This window comes from Lepisosteus oculatus, chromosome 1 (assembly GCF_040954835.1).
Source record: "Lepisosteus oculatus isolate fLepOcu1 chromosome 1, fLepOcu1.hap2, whole genome shotgun sequence".
NCBI lineage: Eukaryota > Metazoa > Chordata > Actinopteri > Semionotiformes > Lepisosteidae > Lepisosteus > Lepisosteus oculatus.
Window position 1 is genome coordinate 65944077 of NC_090696.1, and position 23097 is coordinate 65967173.

General features: G+C 41.1%; 1 protein-coding gene across 6 annotated transcripts in view; it reads left to right on the top strand.

Moving 5' to 3' along the window:
* The first annotated feature begins 1963 nt into the window (after positions 1 to 1963).
* The window catches only part of rap1gds1 (RAP1, GTP-GDP dissociation stimulator 1), a 71435-nt gene continuing 50301 nt past the window's right edge, over positions 1964 to 23097 (top strand). Inside the window, exons 1-3 of one of the 6 annotated variants that reach the window (XM_015345819.2) lie at positions 1964 to 2235; positions 2325 to 2397; positions 20469 to 20579. In XM_015345819.2, coding sequence (XP_015201305.1) covers positions 2394 to 2397; positions 20469 to 20579 — 115 coding nt within the window. In that variant the 5' untranslated portion in view covers positions 1964 to 2235; positions 2325 to 2393. Of the gene's footprint in view, positions 2398 to 20468; positions 20654 to 23097 lie in introns of those variants that run through there. The other 5 variants (XM_015345820.2, XM_015345818.2, XM_006629905.3 and 2 more) reach the window with 5 other exon arrangements.

Below are 23097 nucleotides of genomic sequence, written 5' to 3' on the forward strand. Positions count from 1 at the left end.
ATCAGGGTACCGAGAGCAGCCCCGTGATTTTTCTGCTGCAAAACGTCAAGATGTTACAGTCTGGAGTCTTGTTGCACATCATTTGAACAGGACTTGGTTAGGCAACAGAATAATGAAATGTTGGAGTGGGAAGCTATACCAGTGTGAGAAGGTTGCAAAGGAAAACGTTATGGTTATACCTTTGCTGACGAATAGAAAGGAGAGAAACAACATTTTGGCTGTTGGGCCTTCTGTACAACATGTTGAGCCCTATGCCAAATGTTCTAGTCAGTCCCAGAAGGAGACTAGTTCACATACATTCATCAATCTGAATGGTCCACACATCTAAAATGGCCTTCTGCTGAGGCTGCTGAGCACACCAGAAGAAGGCTCAGCAGCCCAAATGTTGTTGTTCTCCTTTATACTGTATTTGTCAGCATGGAATTGATGTTTACTTGATTCTTTTTCAAACTTATAAGGTGCTGGAGGACCAGGCAAGATTCTAGCAACAGCTATGAATACCAGACCTTATACCACCAGATTTTTTTTTTTTAGAAAGGAAAGCTTGAAGTATCAAGGTCACTGATAAAAATCACGAATAATATATCAAGAACTTTGGATTTGAAAGACGATGCATGACATGGAAGTTCAAACATGTTACATTAATCAGATCTATGATTTGTTGCAATTGTTCTTTCTGAACTATCATAAGAGTGCAACAAGTGTACACAATTACATTCTGAAAAGATTGCCAGGTACAGTATAATATGTGAATTTTGATATACAGTAACATAATTAAATATAACATGCTATAATTCTAACCTCAATTCGTATTAAAGTCAAATATTGACTTAATTGTATTTGGCTAGTCCTCCTTTCTTTTCTGTTTATGATATCTTTTGCAATTATTTCTCTTTTCTATGGGGCATATTGTTAAGTAACAAAGGGGGTGAGACACACAACAGGCGTTTGCTGTTTCCCAATTCCCCAGGAAAGATCCTGCTGAAAGTCCTCTTCGAACTGTTTGTAAAAAGTGAGAGAGCTATTCCCATTTGCCCGAAGGAGACAATGTAGCTGTCTACGGAAAACACATTTTTCTATAGTGAAAATAACGTTTTACAACCGCAAATGTTAGTCTTGCATAAATCAAGAAAAGCAGGAATACCACTGCAACAATTTCTCCTTCATATACTTGTGATACCGTATATCTTGGCAATGCTGTCATTTAAGTGAATCCTAAAAATACGAAAGATGGTTAGCACTGCTGAAAACTGTCCGTTTGCTTCATTTTATACTTCCTTTTGAGAACGGTAAGATATTAAATCTGGAACTTTCAAAAATAGGTCTCTTGTAAAAAAAACACTACGAACTCTACTCCACGAAAAGCAACATAACAAGGACATATTTCTTCTGGAACAAAAATAAAAGTTTAGAAAAAATAAATGTTGGCACATGGTATTCAGCAGCTGTCCCAGTTTATCAAACAGGGTGACCTAAAAGCATTGTGCTGTGAATTCAGATAATGGTGCTGTATTCCCAGATGACTACAGGTAAGCCAGACATGGTGCATTCTTGCGTAATTAGAATTTATTGGCGAGGGCCCGTGAACTAAATGAAGCAGTATCGTTTTTGTTTGATCCGCATTTAGATCCACTCTCTGCGAATCATAAGCACAAAAAAATGCGTCCAGCCTGTGCAGAACCTTAAATCGCATTTGTAACGAAAACTAAAAAAATAGGTGCGTGAACAGAAATCAATGAAAATTATGCTGTAAGACCAGATATGACACTAGTAGTGACATGTGATGTGTCAGTGAAGTTCAACTACTACCTGCAAGGCAGACTTCAAAGACCTCAGCGGTGCAAAGCACTCATAACCCCAAGCCGCGAAGCAGGGCGTGGCCCAGGCGGATGACGCCGCCTTTGTCCAATCAGCAGCGGAGCAACTCCCTGCCGTGCAGCCAAGTGGCCAATCAAGAGCAACGCGAGGGGCGGGCTCTCACCCTGTGTTGGAGTCGGTGCTCTCTAAGCTGCAACCCGGCTAGAGTAGAAGGAAGTAAATAATTAGATGGGAGGATTGATGTCATTTCAGTGTTTACGAAGATCAGTTTCCCCTGGCAGAATTGCATAACCCGAGTCCATTAACTTTGCGGGGTCCCCGTGTCTGTGCGTGTAAAGCAGCAGCGATTTCCGCTGGTGTGCGGGACTGTGAAGTGCACTGCTTTGCTTACTGGGGACGCCGCGGTGCGGGTTTAAGGTGGGCCTTGCCCGGATGTCTATGTGACTAAAAATCCCGGCACGGTCATCTCCAGATTAAAAAAAAAATAAAACATTTTTTTTACTCAGTCGTCCAAGTCTTCGGCATCATCCGCATCCTAATAGTGTCTGGGACTATCGTGCATTTCACCAGCCGATATGGGTAAGTCCTAACAAAATGATATGCGCTATGCGAAGTTCTAATATAGATCAAGTTCATATTGGTGGGGCATCGCTGAAATACTGTTGGTAGTTCGTCAAGCAGCCAAAGCTTAATCTTTTTGAATGTATCAGGCTTCTTTGCAAGAGGCGTATTACTGCAGCGGGTTGGTGGGGTGACCGTATCTTTTTTTTAGCAAATTAACGTTATTCTCTCATATGGAACATCTTGTTATCTAATCATGGTCTTTTCTCTGCCCAACACGAATAAATGCGCACTCACACTGATGGGGCTGGTTTCACATACAGAGTGGACTATGTAGGTGAACTGGTCTAGGACAGAGGCTGATTAAAAGGTCTGGGGGCTAGACCATAATATTTATATCCTACATTTGTAACGTTTTGTGGTGATTTATCCATTTCTGTTGCATTGAGATGAATAATTATTTGACTTTTCTATAATTTTATTTTTTGTGTGTTTACTAAACCGTGCAAAGGTGACAATTACGTATTATGCATGTAGGTTTGTACATACTCCTAATAGCAAACGTTTTGCTTTGAATCAATTTGGAGTTGGCGTGTCCGGTAATTTGCTATATCAATGTGCAGTCTCCTATGGCAAAGGAACTGTATTTTAATATTTAATATTATTGCGTTACGCAATCCACGTGTGATTATTTTGCACACGTTTGCCTATGAAAAGGGTTCCTGGCGCGTGCAACTGATTAATGACGGCACTTGACAGAAAACACTTTGTTTATTGTAACAATCTGCATGTGTCTAACAATGTAAGGGCCGATCAACGCCTAATTTGGATACTGCTTTATCATCAAACATCTGTAAAGAGAAGGCAAGGGTTTTTATTACCTTATTTCCGGGAAAGGAGAGTAGTTATGGTCGTGTTTGACCTGATTCAAATTTATAGTTGCTTTATATTATGGTATGATACTGCTTGGATTAGAAGTATTTAAAACTAGTGTACAGCATGTGGTTTTGAGTGCAGATACATTAAATGAAATGTGACTTGTACAAGGCATTTTATGCCTTGTTAGAGCACTGCATTATTTTTTTTTCTTAAAAGGATATAATAAAATACAATGGTGTGTCGTGTTTTGTGGTTGTGATTGGTTCTGGAAGAAGACAAATCCTTCTGAAAATAAACATTAAATGACTATTAGTGTGATGCCAAGATGTTGAGACACTGTTGCAGTAATCTGGGTCGGATACAAAACCTGATGATGCTTGTGGGCATTTTCTGAAAGTGAAAAAGAAGGTCTGGTTCACCAAACTCCTGCTGGTAAAGGAGACTGTGAAGTTGTTATATTTTTGGTTTATTTTTCACAGTCATGGTCCAATGTGTTGATCCTCATTCAAACGTGAAATATTTCTTCTGGATAAATCACTAAAGGGGCCCTTTGGGTAACGAGGTTTCAAATTAATGTTTCTTTTTTCCTTCAAGAGTGTTCATCCTGGTAAAGGACCTTATTTCAAGCCACTAGAGCAGGAAGTAAAGAAATTCACCACGGTTGGAGGCAATATTTTGTGTTCATTGTATTTGTCCCTGTTCAGTAAGGACATACTAAAGGAGGTACTCAAGATATGACCAATCTTGAGTTTTCTTCAGGTCTGTACAAAAATGCACTGATCTCTTTGTCACCTTAGTGAAGCACATAGTGGAGCTACATTGAGTGGCTTTGTGGAATAGCTTGCACATAGACAAAATATGAAGCTGTCTTCTGGTTTGGATACAGAAACTGAAAACATTGACACTCAAGTTCTCCTTTCATTATTTAATACTGCGTCCAAAAGAAATGGGAATCCATTGCTCTGCTTCTGGGGACATAATAGTCCATGTTTTTGTGTGCCACCTTTACTGAATAATTTTGTCCTCAGATACTCGGTGCCTTGCGTTGCATTTGAGACTCTCACATTGTCACTGTTCTGGGACCTCATGTAATGGCTGTGAGATCTGTTCGATGTGCTCCACCCAAAGTCTTCAAATGACGTTTGAGAACTTGGAAGAATGGAGAACTTGGCCTGTGAGTTTGGTTCTCCAGGACACAGAGCCTCCATACACCCGTGAAGGTGTTGAGACCATGTGTGCTATATTGCACCCTCCACACATCCCCATGCTACCCCCTGCTCTCCAGCAACTGAGAGAGATTGTCTTGACTCAAATATTTTAATTATTCCTGACATCTCTGTACATGATTCATCCAGTACTGTTGTAAGGTGGTTCCGTGATACTATTGCATAATTGATCTAGATTGTCTAGGTATAGAACTGCAAGTATCTTAGTAAATTTTCCTTGAAGTTATCATCTAGTTGAGAATTCCTGCGAGGAATCCTGGAGAATTGTGAAATGTGAAAGTTTGCTTTAGAAACCTTATCTTTCCCCATGTCCGTGTCAGGTCGATCGTCATTTTCATGGGACGTCCATAAAATCCATTTCTGTTTCCATCCTTTTTCCAACCCCTTCATGCAATTCAGATTCATGGGGGGAAGAAGAGCCTATCTAAGGGGCTCAAGGCGGGGTACTCCCTGGGTAGGTTTAGAGTTGGGGTTAACCCATAGACAAGCACGCACTCACACCAGGGCCAGTTTTCACTGAAGCCAATGAACCTGCCAGCATGTCTTTGTACTTTGGAAGGAAACCCAATTGAACATGGGGTTCTCCACACAAGGACACCCAGAGTCCAGAATTGAACCCAGGGCCCCAGTCCTGCGAGGCAGCAATGAGAACCTCTGTGCCACTAGGCCTCCCCTTCACGGGATGTTCTAGTAAATTCTTTAAAAATCTCAGGAAAATGTGACCGTGTTCCTCCTGATAGCAGAGACACAGTCATATGAAAGGAAAGTCAATTGATAACATTTTATTTCTGTCCCCCCACCAAACCAGCAGTGAAAACATTTTGTCTTGTGAGTAATGGAGAATTATACTTGAAACTTGATTTGCAGATTTGTAGTTTGTCTGTGGTGATGAAGTAGGAAAAAGCTCATGGTGGACATGGAGGCGGATCACAGGACCTTTTATTCTGTCTTGACTCTTGGTATGTACCCAGAAGGTTCAGTTTGACTCAAAAACCTTTTTTGTGGCTTCAATGTTTATTTTCAAAAGCTCACCTGATCATAGTTTTAACTATGCAGTTATGTATGGTCTTGACAGCTTGTGAAGCTGTTAAGGGAGCTTTCTGGACTGGAGGTATTGTGCTTATCCATCTCATTTGAAGGCTGAAGTCATAGTTCAGCAGTGGTCCTCTTTTGATCTATTGCTTTCAAAGCTGAACACAAACAAATGTATGTTTTTGTTCTGTTTGCCGACCTGACATGACTAGACTGCTCATGTTCTCCAGGCACAATTAGTCATGATTTACATGAGTCAAAGGTTAAAAATTAAAGACCAGCGCCTTTAATACAAACTATGCAAAATGAGGGAAACAGAGGATCATGAAGTTCATAATCCCAGATGTATTATAATGATAATAATCAGAATTACAATAATATCGCTATGACAAATAACAAAAACACTCATGGGTGGACAGATGTTTTCATGCGTGGTTTACCGTTGTTAATTTGTTTATGCGGCAGGGCAGTAATTATTGTCATAAGATTAGTTGACACAGATTTTTATTTGGTTTTCCCTTAGAAGTGATGGGGGGGTGTGCTAATTACTTTGATAGTGGGTCAGACTATTTTAGATTTAACAAAGTGACCTACTGCAAAGGGACAAAGTAATGTGATGGAGGCAGATATATCTGATATTCCAAAAAATAAAATGTAGTCCGTTGTCAAGAAGTGAAATATAGGGCCGGAGCACAAAAAACGTCTAGGTATGGGAGACAGTGTGAAAAATCTTAGCAGGAAGACTAACCATTAGAGAGGTCATTTAAAACCCTAGACCGGTGGACAAGGACTACTTAATAATGTGTAAGGATACGGAGTATCAGTTTTCCAAGAGTATAGCAGAATCGTATTTGTCTGTTTTGGGACTAAGGTATAAGCCTTTTAGAAACTGCACAAAGCTAAGCACATTAAGTGTGTATGCGGATGTGCTTTCTGCTTATTGCCACGAAAGCACCCTGTGGTCTGATGAGTCCCACAGCAAACTGCTTCCGAAGCATCGGCTAAAATGCCTAAAAAAGACCAAAAAGGAGGGGCTTGTGAGTTCAGAGCATCTGTCCTGAAGCAGGATGGCATGTCAGTCTGTGGTTGCGCCTAATTTAAATGGGCAGTGAGTGGAAACCTCAGCGTGATTAAAGGAAAGCTAAATGCAGCAAATTACTATGGGATATCGCTGAAGGAAAGGATGCGTAATAGCTACAGACTCATCGGGAGGTGCTTCGTGGTAGAGCATGGTGACTTGGTGCCGAGTGCAGCTGGGTCAGGTCATTCCGAAGAAGAGAAACGGGACTGTGGCTCAAGGTTGGTAGTGACCTGACCTGAACCCAGCTGCAGTGTAATGGCAGTGCCCACCTGCCTGAGGGAACTTGGCCGTGCTAGAATAGCCGAACAGAAGAGTATCCCGTGGCACGGACGACAACACTTTATCCAGATCTGCAAATGCAGAAAACTTTTACTAAACGCAACACCACTAAGTGTTGATTGTGTGAATGCTTCTCTTCTTGGATAAGTGGTTAAAAGTTTTTGCTCTTGTAGGAATGATATTTTGCATTTTAATATGATTTGTTTTTTAACCAGAACCCTGCGTGCTTTATGCCCCGAGGGTGCGAATCTGTACTGTATCTCTCCACTTTGATTTTAATCAGCAGGAATCGCCGTGTGCTCGGTCCTGTGCAACTTCTTTGTTTTTCCCCAGCTCTTTGTTTTGCTGAGCTGCTGCCCTAGGTGTCCCACTGGAGTCTGTCTCGCGGTTTGTGCATGGGGTCATAAATACCAGCCGCACAGGTGGGGGGTGTCTTGAAAGGCGAACTGAAGGAAACTCGGATTAAAGAAACGCCAGCGGAGTGCAGGAAATGAAAGCCGTGCAGCTAATTAGGGGAAGAACAGGGCTGCCGAAATTTATTTTCCTCCCTAGAAGAAGAGAATTATTTTTTAAAAAGTCTAGGTCAGTGCCCCTTAATTGTATTTGCTGCCGCACAGAAAACCAGACACAGGAGACTTGTTTTTTTTTTTCATTTTATGTTTTCTGCAGAGGTTGCTCATTATCTGTGTATAGCTGTGACCCTTGCAGTGCTCAAAGCACCACGTTTTGCCAGAAAAGAATTCCACTCAATGGAAGCCTTTGACAGCCAGGACTGAAATAACCAGATTTTGTTCCTTCTGCGAGAGATCTAACCTCCCGTTGGTGAGGGGACGTGCGAGTGACATTCCACTGTGAATGTCAGACCTGAAAGTGGTTTCATCTGAACACATGGCCTCGCCACAGGAGCAGCTGCATGTGGTCACTGTGATGTAGGAGTATGCCACAGCTTGGAAAAGTATGTTTAGTCCAGCAGTGAAGAGGTCTGCAGAAGCATTAGACCTGATGATATTAACCTCTGCAGTGTAGTTTTGTTAAAAAAAAAACTCTTACTGTATCAATTAGATTTCAGCCCCTTTTGCGCAGTGGGTGTTTTTGTTTTGTTTAGATTATGAATTGTAATTTGCGTTTATGGCAAATGCTTCATTATATCGCATCTCATGTACTGCCATTTGATCACACCACTGCCTATTGCCTCTTGTTTTCTTTTGCCGTTTGAATCGCACACTTTTTTTAACCTGAAACTCTCTTGATTGCAGATACTGTCCCTGTTCCTTCTAACCCGTTGAATAACAGCAGAGACCAAGTGGTGGTCAGTGTCGGAAATGTGTGCCCTAGATAATGCAGAATTCTGCTCTGTTCAGCAGTAGCCCCGTGATTTTTGTTTTCTTGAAGTGTTTGTAGGTTATAATATAGACCTATTTTGTATATCTTGTTCTCTAGTTTCTAATATATCTTGTTCTTTTCATCTTTTGTCTTTGTTGCACTTCTTTCTAGTACATATGGTAATAATGTATTGCTTCGTTTTGTGAGGAAGCTTCAATTGCAACATGCACAGCAAACTTAGAATCCGCTGAAGTGATTTCCAGCACTGTACTGTATATGAGTGTTCACAATCACAATAGTAAAACGATCAGCTGGGTTCTACAGCAGATCTGGTTCTTTTAGTGATGCAAATTAGAGTAGAAAAATACAGGGTGTCTGGTTGATCACAGTGCAATATAGTGGGTGTTGCACATCACAGAATCTTTTGGGTTGGAACAGTTGCAACAAGGCTGAAGTGTCGATGTAATATTATAAATATATGGATGCAAAAGAGAACATATTCTTCAAATTATATATGAATAAGGTCTTATTTGCAAAATTTGAACGTCGTACCAGATACGGTATTATATTGATATGCTGCCAGTGTTATTGGTTGTCAGGCAACCCATCAGAATGTGCCACACTCCGTGTGCCTCAAGGCCTACATGAGTGTGGGCAGTATTGCCATTGTAGGGCTTTTAATCTGTGGTGAACACAATGGCTCCTGGGAAGGAAGTCTCAAGAAGAGCACAGAAATTTAAGTTTTAGCTAATGAAGTGTAACGGAGCAGCTGTCACTTTGAGCGATTCATTCTTGTGGGTTTAGGTGTCTGGAAACCATTAAGGTTATGCTATTAAGGGATTTAAGGAGAAAATTGGAGCAGGCATTTTGCATGTTGGTTTTGTGCAGCTGTTTGCACATAGGTGCAAGAGAGAGTTGTGCAGCAGCTGATACTGGTTAGGTTTCTCCAATATCATGGTTCAGTCCATCCCCTGGCTACGAACAGTCTCTTTAAGGTTAGGATGATCTCTTGGGGGGAAAGACTTTGCTGATACTTCCCCTAGTGCTCAATAAAGGTCTGTGGGTGTTACTGAAGGCTGGGAGTCCAGTCCTTGAGGGGACGTGACTTTACTCTTTGGCATGGAGAAACCTTGGGTTGTACAGTCTCCTGGGGAAGGAAGGTTCACGGGTCATCCGGAACGCCACACTTGAAGTTCACTTCACAGGGAAACCACAAGTGGCGGGCTGGGAGCGACAGGAGAAAGGTTGCCATGGTGCTTTCTCTAGCGATGAGCTGTGTACCATGTGAAGGCTTTTCCTGTTGATGGATTAGAGCCCAAGTTCACGTTTCACCCAGTCCTGTCTGCAAGGCTTTGAAGGAGGTTTGTAAAACTTGTGCTGTTCATAATAGTCCAGATTCCCCAAAAGTGTTGGGACATTCCCCAGTGTACATTCTCTATGTGATAGATGACAGTCCAGTTAGAGGTCTGGAGAATAATCTGCGAGTACAGGTTTTCTGCAAGATGCAGTTGAACACAAAATGGTCACAGTGGCTGCTTGGAGAACTCAGCCTTATCGTTTTTTTCTTTATAAGTCCCATCCTTCACTAAGGTCCATGAAGTTTAGATTGACCATAAAATAAAATGTGCAGAGCTCTTACTTTGCTTATCAGCAGTTTAGCTAAATGTTGAAGTGTAGGGCCTAGATTTGGCAATGTCGGGGGACATGCCTGGGCAAAACTAAAATCAGGCCTTATCCTGCAAGGCTGGAACAGCTGCACAGGGAAGAAGAGAGTTGTGTGGTGCCGAAAACTGGCGAAAGATAAGTTACTAAATCTGCGAGGAGTCATAACTGTCAAAACTGCGGCTCCTTAATTTTTCACATCAGGCCAGAGAGGCTTCTTTGTGCTTCCTTGGAATGGCAGCTGTTTCAGAAAGCCAGCACTGGGAAAACAAACCTGAGCAGCTGTCAGGGCGGGGGTCAGGGATGGAGGCCTGTCCAGCGCAGTGACAGGTGAGTTGTGGTGGCCTAAATGGGTGAAGTGGACACGGCAGGAGTTTCACTTTCACTTTGTGGGCGTGTGTTGCTTGTGAACAGAGGACTGGCACTTGGTTTAATTTGTTTGACGGTCTGGAAGTTTCGTTCTAGAGAACCCTTTTTTTGTCACGGAAGTCGAAAACTGGCAAGTGTCATTTGTAGCAGGCAGGTTGTAATCAAAAGCATACAAATTAGTTTACAGACTTGTAGGAGGATTAGATAGGAACAGGTGCAATTAGAACTTTTTCTCTTTTGTTCATTGTTGTCAGTGGAAATAAAATGAATTTGCTTGAAGAACATGCTTTTGTTTTATCATGATTACTGCACTGTGGATGGGTCATGGAACCTTTATTTAGTCTATATTACTGACCTTCCTGTGCTCTGAACTATTTAAATAACATAGTTCCTCGATATCTAATGATTTTGTTTGGGGGAAAATGTAATTTATTCCAAGACTTATTTGAAGCTACAGTATTTAGAACAGGTTCACTACAGATGCTGTCTCTAGGAGGGCCTTTTTGAAAGTCTCAGCCTGCAGGAAAGTCTCAGCCTGCAGATTTTATTTGTTCTGAGGAAAAGCAGGTGTTGTTGACAGTCCTCCTTGATTGTAAGCACATTCAGTTCTCTCTCACCTCACAGAGCTTTAGATTCCAGCCTTGACTTGCTCTATTGCCTTGAGATTCCTAGGATTTGTCTACAGCTCACTGAATATTTCAAGACCTTTTATTTATTATGGAGTGGGCTTAGTCTGGCTTTAGCTGAGGATTGCTTTGTACATATTTTTTTGTATAAAAGACACACTTCGCGTGTTGTGTTGGATATGACTGGTGAATTCACAGTCTGTACCCAAGAGACTTTTGTTTTTGCTTTCTGTCCTTGAGGGATCGTCCCCTGATTGCACTTCTAATCCAGAAGGAAGGTTTATTCTAGCTTTGCATCTGTAGCTCTGTAGTTGCAAGAATGAGGGTTATGTCCGGAGTAAAGAATAGAGCAGACCCAAGATGAAGAACTTGGGTGTTTGTATGTTTTACCCTTCATTTCTTTACTTTTAGCTACATTTTGTCTTGTCTTATGTAAATATTTTTACTGCACTACATAATTATTGATAGTCTCATGGGTTGATAATCTTGTAAATCTTCATTTATTTGTAGATAAGAGATTTAAGGAAATTAATAATACTGTCTTTATTTCTTCCTGTAGTTATAGTGGTCTAACCATGCAGGAGCACACTTAGTAATAGCAACCATCTGACTTTGTTTTAAGCTTGCGGATATTTCTGGTAATGAATCTAAAAGGACAGAGGAAGTTAATTTATAGAAAAAGGGCATCCAATATCAGTGTCTCTCTGGATTGAATATTTGCTGAACCTTTCATGAGAGTAATTCTGGAAGGTGAATATAGAGCAACATTACTGCTCTCAAACGTCTTTATACCCCTTGCTGTATCTTTCTAAAGAAAGATCTGCTTTTTTGGTGAAGTCCTAGAATTTTGTTTTTTGATTGAAGTTCACAGAGGAGTTAATGTCAGGAGTCTTTCAGTTTGGAAGCAAGTTGTTTCTTCAGCAGCTGAGAGAAACATCAGATTGTCAGTGGAACTCGAAGATGTGCCTAGTTGTACCAGGCATAATACCTCACATAAAATATGAGTTAATTTTAAAGACTCATTGTAAGGAAGACAGTTGATGAATTTAACAATTGCAGACCACTTCCTTAAACATTTTTCTGGACTTCTCAAAAATCAAAAATCATAGTACTGGTTACTATGTTATACAGTAAGTCACCCCACTGCATGATGTTTTGCACTGACGTTGTTGATGAATTGATGAGGGTCTCGACAGAAAAATTGTCATTGTTTTTCAAGGCACCAAAATCATCAATGAAGGTGTTGTTTTTTCAGGAAATGAAAAAAAACATTGTGAAAATCAAAATATATTTTTCTTCTTTAAGTGCTTTTCTTATGAGGGAAACTTTCTGTTTTCAATATATTTTCTTTCAATGTTTTGTTTTGCGGTAAGTGACTTTCTGGTCCCTACATATATCGGGGACCTCCTGTAGAAAATAACCTCGAAAACGCTCTGTGTTTGCACATGGTATGTGGCTACATTTTATCTGCATCCTGCTGGAAGAGTCTAGCTCTTCTATAGATCTCTATATCCAGAAACTGCATGTTTCTCGAAAAAAAAAGTTTAAGTTGGAGAAAACAAATGTGGGTTAATGAATGTTTTTCTCACAGTGGCTCTGTGGAGGTGGGGTGAAGGCTAAGTGAAGAGATATCACTGCCACTGCTGCAGGCTGCTAAAAACAGGAGGAGGGAGGCTACCCTGACTACCGCGCCTACTGCACTGTTACAGATCCTCCACTGAGTTGTTTCCCTCTCATATCTGGCGAAATTGCCACACTGATTGGATGTCACTTGATACAGAAAGCCACATGACAGTAAAGATGTGCCATTGTGTGAAAGTCCTGCTGGAGTCAAGGGTGGATGTTATTAATCCTGTGCTCCTTGCCTAGGCTAATCTGAACCCTGCTCACAATTTTTCAGTTGCTAATGTAATTGAAGAGGCCACAGCTGAATTTTGCTTTGGATTTATTGTAACGTGTCTAATGTCCAGAGAGAATACTGCTACTAATAATAATATTTATCAATTAATGTTGGGAGGTCATCAAATTAAAATGAGGTCTGGGGTAGTGTTATGGGTTGTAGTTATGCATTTGTGGTTTTCTTCTTTTAAGCAAAAGTTACAAAGGAAAAATCCTTGTATTTCTTGGGAAAGCCTGATAATCAATATGATTTGAATGACCAATTATGAGTCTGAATCCCTACTGTAGTTTTATGTCACCATGACTGCCATTGTGGTCAGCTTTCTGGTTTGTCAGTTTGGACCATGATTAAGTCGGATGTTTATAGTGAGAGGGATATTCTTGTACATCATATAACAAATAAATGTAACATCCAGGTGGGGATGCACATTGGTGGTGGTGGAGGGGAGTTCCCATTATCTGTAAAGCGCTTTGAGTAGAGTGTCCAGAAAAGCGCTATATAAGTGTAAGCAATTATTAATTATCATTATTATTATCTTAGATTCCAGCATTGCCTTGCAGCGCAGGTGCCCTGGGTTGGGTTGAGTTATCTAGGTGGTTTGTATTTTCTCCCTGTGTTCGCGTGGGTTTCCTCCCACAGTCCAAAGACATACTGGTGAGTTTATTGGCTTCTAGGAGAACAGCCCAGATGTGAGACTGTGTTTGTGTCTGTGCGTCTGCCCTGTGATGGACTGGCATCCTGTACAGGGTGTATCCTGCTGTTGCTTGCCAGTTTAGGCTCCAGCTCCCCCGATAGGATATGGATGAGTCGATAATATAATAAATATCTCAAATTCCCTTTAAGATTTTAGGTTAGGATAAAATGTGACCTTTAACCATGTCATTTAGTTTTTCCTTGTTGCATCTGATGTATCTATAACAATAAAAAAGTGCATATTCTTGCAGAAAGTGGAATAACAGGAATATATATCTATTTAAAACCCTCTGAAGAACACCAAGGCTGGTCAAGAGTGCACACTTTCATTTTAAGTCCTAAGTTCTCAGCATTTAATAGTGATGATAACACTGTGATTAGGGTTAATAATCTTATTTTTTCATCGTTGACTCGATTCATAATATGAGTGATACTGCAAAACGGAACCAGGTTTCTAAAGAGCAAGGAGTTTAAAGCCCACTTGATGTGCATTTAGGAGAGCTTGCAGTGGTAAGTGGTATACTGCAATCGATCCTTGGCATATGTCCCTCTGGACGTCTCTGCTGCTTTTGAAATGGATGCACCCATCTTTGCTTCACTTAGGGCCGACGCTGTACTGAAAAGCACTAGATCAGATTCTTGCTTGCACCTCACTAAAACAGTGAGAGAGCTATCTCTTTCCTGTTTAGCGATACTCTACACAAGCATTCAACCTCTACCGCCAATGTGGGTGATGTGACCGCAGACATAGTGCACCAGTACTCTCACTGTACCCCGGCTATCAGTGGGGAGGAGAACTGAGTGATGAAGCCAGTTGATACTGTAGATGGGGATTATTAGGAGACCATGATTGGTAAAGGCCAGTGGGAAATTTGGCCTGCACACCAGGATAACACTTACTCTTTGCAAGAAACACCCTGAGATTTTTAATGACCACAGTGATTCAGTTTTATTTCTCATCCGTAGGACAGAATCTTTAGTACAGTATCACCATCAATATAATGTATACAGACCTCAGGGTGAGCACTCGCCTACTGGTCCCACTAACACCTCTTCCAGCAGCAGCCTTAGCTTTCCCAGGAGGTCTCCCATCCAGGTACTGACCAGGCTCACACCTGCTTAGTTCCAGTGGGCTGCCAGTTGTGAGTTGCAGGGTGATATACAGTCGCTCCTGGCTATCTGTGTAATGCTCAACTGAAAATGAGCATTATCAATTGATATTGTGGAAATTCTGAAGCAGTTCCCTTGGGGAACTCCCCCCTCCTACTGCTTTTGAACTTTAGAAGAGACTGAGATAGAAACCTGTTCAGGCACAGTTCGGTTCCACTGTGTTTGAGTACCGAGTTTAATTTCTCACTTCTCAGATGGCTGTCAGCAGAAAGGAGTTATTCCGTAAAAAGCACCATAGCGAGTGAAAGATTGATAACTCTGTCCAGAGAAAACGTCTAGCAAGGAGAGAAGCTGAGTCAGGATAGCTGGAATCAGGGAAATAGCCTGGTTTTTGATGAGAGCGCCAGTTGTTCTGCAAAAAATAGCAAATTTTCAAGTAACAAGATTTTTTTTTACTTAATAACTTACAAAATTTTACATATTTAATTTTGAAGTCTAATCAACCAATAACAGGTTATATAGCACTTGACTTGTACAAATTCTACTTAACATGAAACTGCTGTAACGTTTTAAAAAATCAGTCTTATAATTTTACAGTCATGTAAATGATAATTAAAGGCAACATAGTGCTTCCATAAATACCCCCTCCCTAAAATAACCTGAGTTGTTTAATTCATTAACATTTTTATTTTCTACAATCTATTTAATCAATTTAAAGATTTTGTTTTTTGCAAAGTATTCATTCTATTACACAATACCATAAACTGTGCATTCAATAGCATAGGAAGCTACTATGATCTGTCAATAAGTATGAAGCTTAAATAGTAAGGGTGCATACCTATTAAGAGTGAAATCTGCTTTTAGTGAAATATATCTTAAGGAACAGCTTCCAGAACCAAACTCCATTCTTGAAAGAAGCCATGTATCATGGTCTGTCATGAAATATCAATGAGCCATAATTATCCTAAATTATTTATTCAGTATCTAAAATTTACACTGTTCATTTTTCTTAAAAGTTTCTCTGATGCTCACAAAGTATTTCGTTTTCTCAGCCTACATTAAAAAAAAAAGACTTCGGGGATGATATTTTGATGGAGCAGTTAGTGTGACAGATAATTATAACTGCCGCAGTAACTTACAACCGTGGACAAGGCCTGAGAAATTAATTACTTGGGCCTGTATTGTCAGAGTTTCAGGTTTTCAGGGATATAAACCTTTATTCCTGAGGAATCACAATATCATAGCAACAGAAAATGATTACTGGATTGTGTGCTCAAGGTCGGAAGATGTAGTAGAAGCTCTTGTCTTTTGTTGTTCCATGTTTGTGCATCTCACTTAATGCCCTGACAGGGGTGATTCATTGGCATTTGAGACATACAAGTACTACACTTGAAGTCTCTGAGGATGAGAGCACTGTTTTTGTAACTGCAGGGGTTGTTTTACTAGACTGCCGGAGTCTTCTAAAATTCATATTTGCATTAGTCATAGGGATTAGTGCAGTCTGCAGGCTGAAGCTTTTCTGGGAGCAACCAATACAGCATTTCTTACATGGTCTAGGAAAACTAGCCCTCTTGGTATCACTGTTGGCGTCACATTGTGATAGACAGAGGGTCATCGTTTTAGGTTCCAAACAAAGTTTTGCACGGCCTGTCATGGTGAATATTAGCAAAGAGTGAGTAGTGTACTACTAGGTTCTGTACTACGTAGTGTACTACATTCTGGCACAGCTGCTCTGCTGTTTAAGGGCTGATCTTGAGGGGAGGAAAAAGGAGTGGTGTATTTGAAATGGGCTGAGGAAGGATTCATTCCAAGTTGTCTTATTAACAGCCCACTTCTTCACTTCCATTATGTGCATTATCAGCATTGTTTTTTCTGTCCCCACCACCTCATTTCTATAAAAAGAAGGCTTTGGCCTCTTTGCATTGTCATTTAAAGGGAATTGCAGCATTTCACTTTCTGTATTTTGCACATATTGGAATGTTATGTGTTAAGATTCACTTCCAAAAAGCTATCGAGCCACATACGCTGCTGGTAGTTTTTCTTGCTATACTGTATTTTAACACCACACTGTGTCATTATTCCCTGTGCTCACTGCATCTCACTGCTGGAGAGGGCTTTTCTTATCATTTCGGTTTAAACCCACAGTATGTGTGTTGGGGTTAAAAAAAACTCGGCTTATGTGGGGAAAGTACAGAGCCTTGATATAGAATCTGTTGGCTGCTGTAAATAATATGTGGCAGGTTGTTTATGAGCAGACCTTTTCAAGAGCACTCTTCATGAGGAGAAAAGCCATTAAGCCTACCATTTAGTTTCAGCTGAAATTAGTGAGGACGGAAGACCCGTTACGTTTTACAACCAGCTCTTCCAAGTGAGGTGTATTGTAAGATACAACATGTTATAAAGTGGAGATGAAGCTAAGTAAGCCGTTTTTTTACGCAATGGATATTTTCTATCAAGAAAACCTGCCTGCTATTAACAATTGTTCCAGTCTCTGTTCCCCTTATCGGTGAGCGAGGCATGTTTCTGAACTGGAACAAAAGCATCATACCTCAGGTACATCAAAGGCAACGGTATTAGCTTAATGCTGCTCGCCTGTAATTAAGGTGCTCAGATTTGCCTGACAGATTTTGATTTTGCATTATCAGTGCAGGCCAGCACAGTATTCCTGAATTCAAGAACTGTAAAAAAACTAACGTTACGTTAACAGCAACAGGACGCTGGGAGGCATAACGGGCAAACATCCATCCATCCATATCAAAAGGAGTGTCCACCGCTTGGGGAATCCTAGTGAAATCCCCCAGACTCCAAACCCGCTACAGCAAGGGTATTTAGTGAGGTCCCAGGAATTGATCAGTGCAGTTCCATGCAGTTGGGTTGGTAAGGAGTCAACACACTCTGCATATCAAAAAGACCACCTTTGTGCGTTTGCTGTGTTGGAGCAACACCTTGGGTGGCTTTGCTGGGCTGAGCAAAGTCCTCTTTTTGAATCAAGGTTTTGGGTAAATCAGCAAGACAGGTGCGGACGTACAGGAGAAATAATTGTGGCACCCAGCAGACCAGTCGTGGTCTGGAAATTCACTGCACCAGTCCTGGGTGACGTGTTGTGCTTCCTTCCTTCATTTCAGCATGGCCAACACGTGATCTCATGCAGATTCCATATAACGCCGGCTTTCTCGTGAGATAAGAGCGTGGCAGGTATGCTGTGGAAGGCCTACTCTCCAGACCTGAGTCCTTTTGAATATTTCTGGAATAAGCTAGGTTGACATGTGGTATCTAGAGCTCAGAGACTCTGTGAATTGGCTCATGTTTGTCGAGCCTCTACGCGAGGAATAGTACAGATCCCCTCAAGAGAACATTTGGAACGTAGGGCAAAAATCAATTTTAGATGTACAGCTTACATGACTTCCAGATGTGACAACATGCTCTCCTATTCATAACTTTTTTCAGTAGATACCATGTTGCCGACAAACGATAATTAGCATAATGAATTTACCTATTTCATATCTGTTTAATGGAATATCATTTCACCTGCTACGAAAAGATTGCTTACAGTAGTGTTACCTAACTTAAAGCCTGTGCTTATCCTTAGTTTGTGGTCAACCAAAATTAAATGGTTGTTGCTGTATGTTTTCCATGACACTAATTTGTTTTCCATATACACCATGAGCTTTCAGCACATAATTAAACGGCTTTTAATGTGCATAATTGTTAGAAGACAGAAATAATAGTTTTAGACCAATATTTATAACACACACTTTATATTGAGAGTGCAGTTAGTTTCTAGTGCGTTAAGTGCTAGTTCTTGAAATAGAATATTTTTTACCATAGGTTTTAAATTTCTTCAGAGGTTTACGCAAGTTTGTTTTTGGTTGCTAATAAAGCTCCACAAATTCTGCCAGTCTTTTTTTCAAAGAACCCACAGAGTCAGCACTGAGCTCAATTGCCATTAATGTCCAAGGAGCCCTGGCTGTACCTGATACTGGTTCTGATACTGAATTGATTTGGTTGCTGCTTCTCAGAGTTTTGCATACCTGAATCAAGTCCCCACGTAGTCATCTGTATTCCAAGCAAAAAACAGCAAATTCTTTCCTCTGTTCAAGTAATGTGGCACTTCTCTTTCATATGGCCTCTAACAGAAATTTGTCTCTTGTAACATGGTGACTAAAACTGAATGCAGTAGTCAAAGTGAGTGTAACTAATCCATTGTTTTAATTTAGCATTGGTTCCTTTGATTTGAAGTCTTAAAAATCCATTGCTTGCAACATATTAAGGATACTGAACAATTTCCCACTGTATTTCCATAAATGTCTATTTATTGCCAGTCACACTAATATAAAATGTGAATTTGCTTGTTTCTACCAAGAAAACACTGCAGTGGCACTTCTTAGTTTTGTTTATCATCCATGAAACTCTCAACAAACGCAGACCCCAGTAAAAAATATTGCATTGCAGTATCGGGTAACACCCTTACGAGCATCAGTAACAGTCTGATCATTGTTACTGCCTGGACATCGACATCACCTGCTGTTCGATGGCCTACAGCTTCTAAACTGAGGCGAAGCATTCAGCTCTTCTGCAAATACAGCAAGGTGTGGTCAGTCTGGTGTTCAGCCAGCTGATTCCTGGTGCTAAGTCAGGTTCAATTTCAGAGACAAGGCAAGCCAGTCCATGTCAGGATCGCTGACTTCCCACAGACACACTGCCATTCGCTCACTGAAAGTCAGTCTGTGGCCTTGATTCAGGAGCACAATTATTGAGCTCACGTTTTCCAGGTAGTGCTGCCCTGTAACATTTGCTTCTGAACACAATACTTTCTGGTGGATTTCTGAGAAATGAGATTCCCAAATAATTAATACTGTAAGTTATACATTTAAGAAAAGGGTTTTAAGCTTTCTTTCAAATTTCAGAAATCGGTGGTCAGTTGACATTAGTTTTAATGCATGTGAGTCATGGCATTCATCACACAAAGTATTTTGAACATTTGTTGCTTATTAAATGTGTTTTGTGGCTCATTTCAGGAAGAACTTCCAGCCTGCTGTTTGTGGTGTCATGTGATTATTTTGTAGGTTGCAAGATCAGGAATATAGCTATAGTAGTTCAATCCCCTGAGTAACCTGCATTGCCTTGTAAGAAAAACCATATGAAATTAGTACCATACTGTGGATTTTGTTATACTGTTCGATGCTGTCTTTTTTTGTTATCGGTTCCTTGACGCAGTTGCTAAAGGCTCCAGTGAACAAGCCAGGCATGTTTGTCAGTGCTTCAGCGTTCATTACAGGGTTCTGCAGGTTATTGGTCAAACAGGGAGGCCATACAGTATGTACCACAGTGAGGACCTCTGTGGATTCCTACCCATCCATCCCGAACCCTGGTATCCATGGTGATAACTGACCACTTGCGAGCAGCTGCACGACCTGTGTCTGAAACTGCAGTGGTCATGCTCCAAGGCGTGCTAAGCTTCCTTATTTATTGACCTTCTTGTTACTTCGCTGGCTTTGGGGTTGGAGCTGCCTTCCTATAGTCCTGAGTTAATGTCAAAATGGTTTCCTCCCTCGTGAAACTCTTGACACCGATTCCAAGTGTGTCGATTCGATTCACAGAGTGAAAAATCTTGCACTACAAAAGGGATAACTTTATGAGTCTTCCTTACATTTCTCAACTTGGCAATACACGTGTGTTACCATGGTACTGCCTGTTTGTTTGTAGTTGCTGAAGAAAAGCGCACTGAGGAGCTGCCTCACTGAAGGTTAACTAGCCGTTTGGCTTTTGTGACTGACAGATTTGTCAACCTTTAAGCACTTGCCACGCGCGCTGTAGTCGCTGCTTCTTTACCTTTTTAGCATCAGGGCTTTGAAGTTGCTGCAGACTCAACGGCGGCTCTGACATCTCTCTGTTTTATGTCATCCAAGCAGATAACTTCTGTGAAGCCCTGAGGAAGCTGAAGCTAACAGAAGCTGACAGCACAGTGGACAGTTTGGAGGGATGCCTGGACTGCCTGCTTAAAGCATTGGCTCATAATAGTAAGTCTGACTTGTCAACCGTATGAGGACAGATCGGCAGCACTGCAGAGTCTGCGCTGAGGTCATTCCTCCTGGTAGGTGAGGTATTTGCCTGCTGCTGTGGGAGTGCAGTGCTTTGGTGTTTATGTACCTCTCATTCTCTGCTTTGCACAGACTTCCTGCTTTTTTAATTTCCAGATTTCCGACTTTTCCGATTCGCCGATGATAACGTGTCAATGTTGGTCAAAAAATGTAAAACAAATGTTAGCAAGGCAGCTGACTCTGAAAAGGCAGCGTGAAAGAGAAAAACCTTTGGCCTGAAAAGGGCATGTTGAATAGTTCTTCCTTGAGTAATTTAGAATATTTTTTATTCCAGTAATATGTATGGGGTTTCAGAATATTTGAAGAACATAGTTTGTTTCCACATATAAAAGTTCATGTGGGTTATTTTTAGAATAATTAAAAAGCCCCTCAGAGTCTCTGATCATGCGAGAATATAATTTCACAGGAGAATGAAAAACCTATTATTTCAAATGTTCCTCCTTGTCTAGCTCTGGGTTTCATGTCATGGCTGTTATGGTATAATTTGTTCCGTGTGTTACATTTTCATGATGCGTTTCCATCCCTGATTTTTTTTTGTTCTGTTTTTCCTGAAATTATTTCCTTATGCAATTGCTTCGGGAACCTATAGACTTTGAGAGAAAGAAAATGTCTTCACCAGATAGCAGTCTAGTTTAAATCCATTTTCAAATCCCCAAGAGCTGTTATACTCAATAAAAACCATTCTACTAAAAAGCAGCATGTCTTCCATGTTTTCTTAATGCTGTGCGGCTGCAACTGTTTAAAATATCAAACGACTCTTTCAGTGATTACGTTTTAGATTGGGATTAAAATCTCTGAGGTACACCTGGAAACATCTAGTGATGATCTTGAAATCGTCTGCCTACAGATCTCTATAGCTGACGTTTTGCAAGAAACCCACTCACACTTCATTCAATTTGCCAGCGTTTTAATTAGTTTTATCTCTACTGTATCTACCTGCGATTCAATCTCCGTTTGATTTCTCCGCATAACAGAAGGCAGATGTCGATTGCTTTAAATTTGATTACACCTAAGTGATCCTCTCCGCCCCAGCCATCATTATTTCATTAGAAAACACTAATGGTAAATGTTTCCTAGGTACAACATAGACACTGCAATGTCTATGTTAGTTGAAGTGCAGCCAAAACATATTAGGACTGCAACAGCTGTTAGAGTAGTTGACAGGTAACAGTCAATTAGGGGAGAAAAGCTTATGATGTGGCTTAGTGTTTAACTAATGGAGATTTAACCTGTTATCTTGTTGCACTGATCTCATGCCCCCTTGTCTCCTGGTTGCATGTTTAGTTTGTTACAGTTACAGTTTAGCACCAACTAGTGTGATGTGAGCTGACAGACGTCATTCTCTTATTCCTCTGCTGATACAGTATATACTGTAGAGTGCTGAGTCTAAAGCCTCTCCTCTTTCCCCCCCTCAAGCAAAGGTCTGTAAAAGCTCTCTAGGGTACCCATATGAGCCATGATCCCGATGGATGTTTTTCAGTGGCAAATCCATACTCCTGTCCATGATCAAAGATGCCACCAGATCAGCGGCTTATTCCCATGTTAAGCATTGACACATGAGATCTAGTGGTCCAACATCCTTTAAATGAAAGGACGCCCAGTATCACATTTTTGGCCACGGCGACCCTAGTTTTTTCAGGTTTCCAGATTGTGTCCGCAGTCGTTGTGGTTTTATTTTAAGTTTTAAGTCCACAATCATTTTTTTTTTGGGGGGGGGGTTGGGGTGGGTTTTATGATGCTCATTGGCAGACCATTAGCTTAAACATGCTTCCTTTTAGTCCTGCCTCCGTTAGATCTTATCCTGTCCTCATCACAGCTGGAGCCCTTTGTCACTCTCACCTTCCTGGCTGCTGTCTCTCCGGAGTCTTCTTTGAGCTTTAGATGAAATAAGTAAGTTCACTTCGCTCGTTCCTGACCTGTTCAAGGTCAGAGTGACATCTCCCCCCCACCGTCAATCTCGATTGCATGTCACGCACTTCTGTTATTTAATTTATGTCGTGCCCACTCTTGGGGCTGCTGTGCGTGGCCTCACTGTGTACCGAGAGGCCGTGGATAAATAAGAGCACTGTGGGGGTTGTGTGCCTCGTGCCTCCCACTCATTCTCTCTCCACATTACTCTGCCTCCCAGGGCAAGCAGCACATATCCATTCCTATATTTCACTGCCGGGTGACAGGTAGCTGTGAGTCACGGCATCATAATGAGCAGTTTCCGCACGCCGAACGAGGTGTAATTCATAGGGAGGTTGTAATTGCCCGAGTGAAGCAAGAAGGGGATTTCAGATTTCAGGGAAATGAAAAGGCGATCACGCAGATGCGAAGAGTCTGATGGGGGGGGTAACCTTAAGTAATTATTCCAAGGAAGGAATTTGACATGATCTTTTGGGGTGCTGTTGAAGAGTAGTTTTCAAAAGTTAGTTTACAGGTCAGTTTGTTCCTG